The following is a 6,653-nucleotide window of genomic DNA, read 5'->3' as shown; positions in this document are numbered from 1 at the left end:
CCCACAAGTCAAAATATCTCCTGGTGATATTGTATGAAAAAACTACAGCAGGCCTGTAAATTAGGGACTTAGCTGTGTAAGTCTTTCTAAAGTAGACAGAAAACACTCGATGAACTCATGAAATCTTCCAAGGACTGTCCACTAGAGCGGAAGAGAAAGAGGTCACTCATTGTCTGTTGTACCATATGAATCAAGCTTTTATTAAATGAGGAAAAAAATGAGATGCAAGAGATTTCCCCCACTATTTTAACTCAAACGCAGCAGTTGCTTTGTTCCAGATTAACTCAGGGCAACATCCTGAAAACTGAAGGCAATCGTGGTGTCTCTGGTGGGTTGCATCCCTGACGTTGATGCTCACAGTATTGAAGCATTAGGTGAACACGAGCTGCTTTACAGGCAGCTGGGAAAAATCCAGGAGTAGGAGCACATGTGGCCTTTTCACCTTCAGTATTAAATTGTATAGTATACAACATAAAAATGTTATATGTATTAGAATATAATAAACATTTATATCAAATATACAAATCATAGTATAGACTATGAAATAGTGTTACAATGTAGAGCCCAGCAGACTGAAACAGTGGTTCTATTAACATATTGGGAGGATTTTTCTAATTCAGGACATGTAGTAAAGGGAAACCAGGACACGGAACTTTGAGCTGGTGTTAGGGGTCGCTCCCAGGTAATCGCGCCTAGAAAGCAGCTCCACAGACAGCGGCCTCTGGGCTGGCCGGCCTGTGAGGGACCCGCCAGGCGCCTAAGGCCGGCAGCGGCGGAGCTCTCCGGTCCCAGGGCTCTGCTCTCACCGACCCCGGCTTACGGCCCGCCTTCCCTGCCGGAGCCCGGTCCCACCCAGCCGTCCCGCAGGCCTGGGTGAAGCGGGCCCGCTCGGAGCTGACTGACAAAGCCGGACCGCCTCGCCTCTCGGCTCAGCCGCCACCCGGCGGGCTGCGGCTGAGGGGCTCTGGACTGTAACCACGCGGGCGCGGATGGGGGGGAGGCGGCAGCGGGGGCAGCAGCCACCTCAGCGGCGATGAAGGGGGCACCACAGCACAGCACAGCGGTGCGGCCGCCGGGCCCCGCGGGGCTGAGGAGTGCGGGGAAGGCGCGGGCCCGCAGGCCCCCTCCGCCCGTCCGGCGCCGGGCAGGGCCGGGCCGGGCCTGGCCTACCCGCCCACCGCAAGGACTGTTGCGCATGCGCAGAACAGCGCAGCTCGCCCCACTCGCCGCAGCCCGCCACCGCCCAGCGCGTGCGCAGCGCGGGCTGTCACCTCGCGAGCGCACGCACGGAGCTCCGCGCATGCGCCTAGCCACCCGTCCACCCTCCCTCCCCCGCCGCGCCATCGCCTGCTCGCGGGAGCGTGATGACGTCTGCGCCGCGTTCCCCTTCCCCTCCTGGCCTGCGCCGTAACGTCCGCACCGGGCCCCGCCCCCCACTATAAAAGCGGCGGCGGGCGGCGGGCGCCATTGTGCTGCGGAGCAGGCCGCGGCTGTGGCAGCGTGCGGGCCTGGTAGCGCCGCTCCCCGCGCCCCTCTCGCCGCCTCTCTCTGGCTCTCTCCCTCACTTTCTCCCTCCCTCTCTCTCTCTGTCTCTCTCCCCACCCCCCCCCCGCTTTCTCTTTCTGCTCCTCTCCCTCCCCTTCCCCCTCCCCCCCCGCCGCGGACATGCCGCGCGTCTATATCGGCCGCCTGAGCTACCACGTCCGGGAGAAGGACATCCAGCGCTTCTTCAGCGGCTATGGCCGCCTGCTCGAGGTCGACCTCAAAAACGGGTGAGCGCCGACCCGCGACCTAGGGGCCGGCCCCGCCCGGCGGACTCCCCGCGCCCCCCCGCCCCCCCCCCCCGCCTTGCCGCCCCCGGGGCCGGGCGGGCCGCGCCCGCCGCCCCCCTCCCTTCGCCCTCCCCCATGTTGTCGGCCGCTCCCGCCCGCGCTGCCGCGTGGCGCCCGGCTCAAGATGGCGGCGGCGCGGGGGGAGCGGGGGCGCTGCGGCGGGGCCGGCTCCCATTGTCCCGGCTCGGCTCGCGCGGCCCCCTGCCCCGGGAGTCGCGGGCGGGGCCGGGCGGGCGGCTGACGGGGCCGTTCTTCTCCCCCCAGTTACGGCTTCGTGGAGTTCGAGGACTCCCGAGACGCCGACGATGCCGTTTACGAGCTGAACGGCAAGGATCTGTGCGGGGAGCGTGTGATCGTGGAGCACGCCCGCGGCCCCCGCCGCGACAGGGACGGGTACAGCTACAGTAGTCGCAGTGAGTACGGGCCCATCTTTCTGCGTGGTTATAGGGCTGCTTCGGGCAAGGGGCGGGAGGCGAGGGGAGGCTCGGCTGTGTTGGCAGGGCAGAGCCGGGGGTGATTGAGCGGATGGGACCGAGTCCCGTGGGGCTGAGGGCGTGGGGTGTCGCTGTCTCCGCGAGCACGCTGGCGGGGGATAGCTGGCGCGTCGCTGGGAGCAAGCTGTCTGCTGACTTAGCGCTGCCGACCTTTCCTGGCACCAGCATCGCGCTCAGATATCCCCCAAGAAACTTAGGAGGGCAAATACGTGAAGCGATTCTGGCTGCAAAATTGTGGCCTTTTAGAAAGGGTTTCGTGTTAATGAGAAACGGTATGCTCCCCTAATTTAAGGGCTCCGGTGTTCTTGGGAGCGTTTAGATGAAACAGTGATGTTGCATCACTAATGTTAATGAATAAATACCGTTGCATAAGTGGGGTAGAAGCACTCAGCTGTAAACTTTCGTGTGAATGTTTCAGTTGAATATATAGAAGGGGTGGGGGGGAGGTTTTCAAGCAGGAATCTGTTGTACTAAGTGGGGATATTGTAAATATTTACATGTTCAGCTAACTGGTATAGCTTCTTGAGCTGAGCTATATAGAACGTAACTGGCCTAGTACTGTAATTGAAAGTACTGAGGTTCGTCTTGCGGTAATCTCTAGAAGCTTGGTATTTGGGGGGGTGGGTATCTGTCTTTTTTAAAAAGAATCAAATGTATGTTGTTTAAAATTGTTGCATGTTCAATTCAAGCTTTTTAACAAGTCCTTGATGTTTCAATTTAAAAGTGACCAGTGGGGCTGAGGCTGTGTCCACTGAGGCTAAGATGACTGCCTTTCCTGATTGGCCATGGCTTTTCCATACATTGTGTGACCCTTGCCCTATGACCCTTTGGCTGACCTTACCGGAAGCCATGACGACAGCAGCCTTTTGCCATTAGACGCAGGGTGATGGTGAGGATTCCAAGGGTTAGACAAAACTGGTTAAACTGAACTAGGTGACTGTTACCTTGCGTGTTTTGTGGCCAAACCACCACCAAAAACCTCATACTGTGATGTAAGTACTTAGTGTAACTAGTAAACGTTTTTGTAAAATGTAGAAATGCATGTAATCAGTTAAGTTTTATATTTTACAATGTTCTGTAAAATAAAACTTAGCAAGGTGAATCTAATAAGGAGCAGTCACTCTCTAACAGATCTTAGGAGCACAGACTTGTAGGATTTTAGTCTGTTTGATTTGCCATTAATACGGATTATGGCAAAATTGCAAAGTTTATTGGAGGCTTAGAGAAATAAAGTCCTACTCCAGTAAATATAACTGTTTAACTAACTTTTTCAGAACATTTAGTTTTTTTCATGCTAGGAGACAATCTAACTTTATTTCTTTGTACAATAAAGGTGGGGGTGGTGGCGGATATAGCAGTCGGAGACAATCTGGAAGAGATAAATACGGACCGCCTGTTCGTACAGAGTACAGACTGATTGTTGAAAACCTTTCCAGTCGCTGTAGTTGGCAGGATTTGAAAGTATGTATTAATGTTCTATCATAGAGCCTGTTGTGACTCGCAGGAAGCAATAACTTCCTTTAACATCAATGTTCATTTTGATTTAGGTAGAAGTAATTGAGAAGTATTTGTGCATGAATGTTTACACGCAATTAATGCTTCTTGCATGTGCTCAGGCTTGTCTTGAGCTAATGTACTTGCGGAGCGTAAGCATGTGGAATGGTTACGTAATTCTTCATCTACTCCCTAAAGGATTTCATGAGGCAAGCTGGTGAGGTAACCTATGCAGATGCTCACAAAGAACGTACAAATGAAGGAGTGATTGAGTTCCGATCTTACTCGGACATGAAGCGTGCTCTGGACAAACTGGATGGCACAGAGATAAATGGAAGGAAGATCAGGCTGGTTGAAGACAAGCCACGCTCAAGCCATAGGCGATCTTACTCTGGCAGCAGGTCAAGGTAACTTCTGGGACGTGTCAGTCTCTGCATCAAGACTACTTACACTAAGAAGGGGTATAGGTAGCCCTGCCTGCAGTAGTTACCTTCTGTTGATATTTTAGGAATAGGATGATGGTTGGGAATGTAGAAGGACTTATTTTACCTAATACAGCAAAGCCATGTTTGAGAGTTCTTTACACATGAAACATCACACGTAATTCATTTGACAGTACATTGAATCTAGGTGGATTAATAGTACATCTTGATGTGGCCACGGTCCTTTTTGAGAAGTTCTTTAGAAGCTTTTCTCTGTTAGATAGCGTAGCAGGGCACACCAGACAGAGAATAAGAGACAAATTATGTTTTGAATGTTTCTAGGTCACGATCTAGAAGACGGTCTAGAAGCAGAAGTCGTAGAAGTAGGAGCAGCCGCAGCAGGTCCCGTAGTGTGTCCAAAAGCCGTTCACGGTAAGTGATACATTGTTTTCTCTTAGTACAGGAATTGCTACTTACTAATTGCTAAATATTAACAACTGCTGTAAGTACACTTGAGTTCATGCAGTTCTGCACTTCAGAATAAACTCTGTCTCTTTTTGAAAGATCTAAATCCAGGTCACGAAGCAAAGACCGCTCACGTTCCAGATCTAAAAGCAGGAAGTCTAGATCAAAGAGCAAATCGAAACCCAAGTCTGACAGGGGTTCACGCTCTCACAGCAGATCCAAGGAGAAGTCTGAGAAGTCTCGGTCCAGATCCAGGTCCAGGTCTCGATCTCCCAAAGAAAATGGTAAAGGAGATGCTAAGTCCAAGTCCAGGTCAAGGAGTAGGTCTCGTTCCAATTCTCCGCAGCAGCAGCCATCTGCCAAGGCTCGTTCAGAGTCACCACCCAAAAGAGCTGCATCGAGGTCCCGCTCCAGATCTCGTTCAAAATCTCGCTCACGATCAAGATCTAGTTCAAGAGATTAAGACTAGAACTCTCCTCTTACATTGCACACTATTACGGAACATTTTCCTACTTGTCAGGCCATTAGTGTTATGTTAGTACTTCAGAAGTTGGTTTTTTCTCTTGCAGGAGTGAATGGCCTAAGAACTAAGTCATGAGGCATAAAGGTTTAATTTGTATCCCAAATTTGAAAATACGAGATCAGATGGTGGTACAAAGCAGGGGAAGTTCCCCTTTTGTAGAAATTCAGCTAAAAGTTTGATTTTATAGCATTTCCGCAGGAGTAACTTAACTACTCTTAAGTGCAAAGTGGTTTTTATATTAAAAATAAACTGATTATAAACAGGCTTAAATCTGGGCTTTTTTGAAAGTATCATTTTTTCCTATTTTTTTTCATGGTTTTAGAACTGGTGGGTATCATTAGCTTAATAGGTTACAGCTTGCTACCAAAGGCAGGATTGCCTTGCTGGGCAGGTCAGACAATTCTCTGGTTTATCTTAATTTGTGGAAGCAGGCTGCAAACTATATAAACCGGTAACAATGGTAGGAAGATTTTTAGACCAGCAATAAACTCAAGTTGGAGCATTTGTGTTGTATCTTAACTTGCCAAAAGAACATTCCCCCCGCACACTGTAACTGTATTAAAGGTAATAGGGGCACTCTGGAACTTGTATCGTACAGTATTGCTGAAAAATCCTACGTTTCAAACTTGAAAGAATGAAAGCTTTCTGACTTTTTTTGCTTGAATATCTGTGGTGACTCAGTTGTCAGAGACTAACGTGTCTCTTGGATGTGGTCCAAGTCACTGGTATGTTGTATGGTTTGTCAGCCTCTAAATACCTATTGGATATGAAAACTAGGAAAATAAAGCCGTCTTCCTTCCCTTTTGACTCATTTATGTTAACATTTTGCTTCAGACTAGGAGAACTATAATCCTGTTGTGTGTAAGTGAACTTTATTGGAAATGTAATATCTTTGAGCTAGAGTTCTAGTCTTAACAAAGGCTTTGTTAAACCACAGTTGCCAATTCACTTAAATTGTGGAATAGGACTCATCCCAAAAATTCCCCTTTATAGCTAAATTGATTTTTGTAACATGCAATAGCAAACATTAGAACTGCCTTGTACTCTTTATACAATGTGTAGTTTGACTTCTATAAAATTAAATTGGTGACTCAAACTCTTGTGTTCATTGCAGTGTAATGGGACTCTTTTTCTGCCTCTCATGCTGGGGAAATCACAATTCATCCTACTTACCTCTTTTGCTGGAGTAACTGCTTTATTTTAGGAAGAGACTTGGGAGCTCTTGAAATGCGCTTGGTTTGTGCTTGAGACCAGCTAGCCAGCCCAGCACTGTTTGTCCCAGTACGCAGTCCTTCCTGCATGCGTGACTGGATGTGAATGCAGCACCTCTGACCGGTCAGAGTTGTACATGGATGAGGCACAAGGAGCACATCAAGTGCATGTTCAAATGCAACTTGATGTCAACTTTTCCTTCCTGGAATTG

The 6,653-nt window shown here is 49.7% G+C and overlaps 1 protein-coding gene across 2 annotated transcripts; it reads left to right on the top strand.

The window, feature by feature from the left end:
* The first annotated feature begins 1,503 nt into the window (after positions 1-1,503).
* SRSF6 (serine and arginine rich splicing factor 6) lies at positions 1,504-6,343 on the top strand. Of its 2 annotated transcripts, none has more exons than XM_059827037.1 (6): positions 1,504-1,772; positions 2,097-2,242; positions 3,660-3,787; positions 4,019-4,227; positions 4,585-4,674; positions 4,807-6,343. In XM_059827037.1, exons 1-6 carry the CDS (start codon positions 1,666-1,668, stop codon positions 5,168-5,170), a joined length of 1,044 nt encoding a protein of 347 aa, XP_059683020.1. In that variant the 5' UTR covers positions 1,504-1,665; the 3' UTR covers positions 5,171-6,343. The 2 variants fall into 2 exon arrangements, with proteins under 2 accessions (XP_059683020.1, XP_059683019.1); XM_059827036.1 differs by having other exon boundaries at positions 2,097-2,245.
* The last annotated feature ends 310 nt before the right edge of the window (positions 6,344-6,653 follow it).

This window comes from Gavia stellata, chromosome 20 (assembly GCF_030936135.1).
Source record: "Gavia stellata isolate bGavSte3 chromosome 20, bGavSte3.hap2, whole genome shotgun sequence".
In the NCBI taxonomy this organism is placed as follows: domain Eukaryota; kingdom Metazoa; phylum Chordata; class Aves; order Gaviiformes; family Gaviidae; genus Gavia; species Gavia stellata.
The sequence above is the reverse complement of the archived record's forward strand: the minus strand, read 5'-3'. Positions and strand labels throughout refer to the sequence as shown.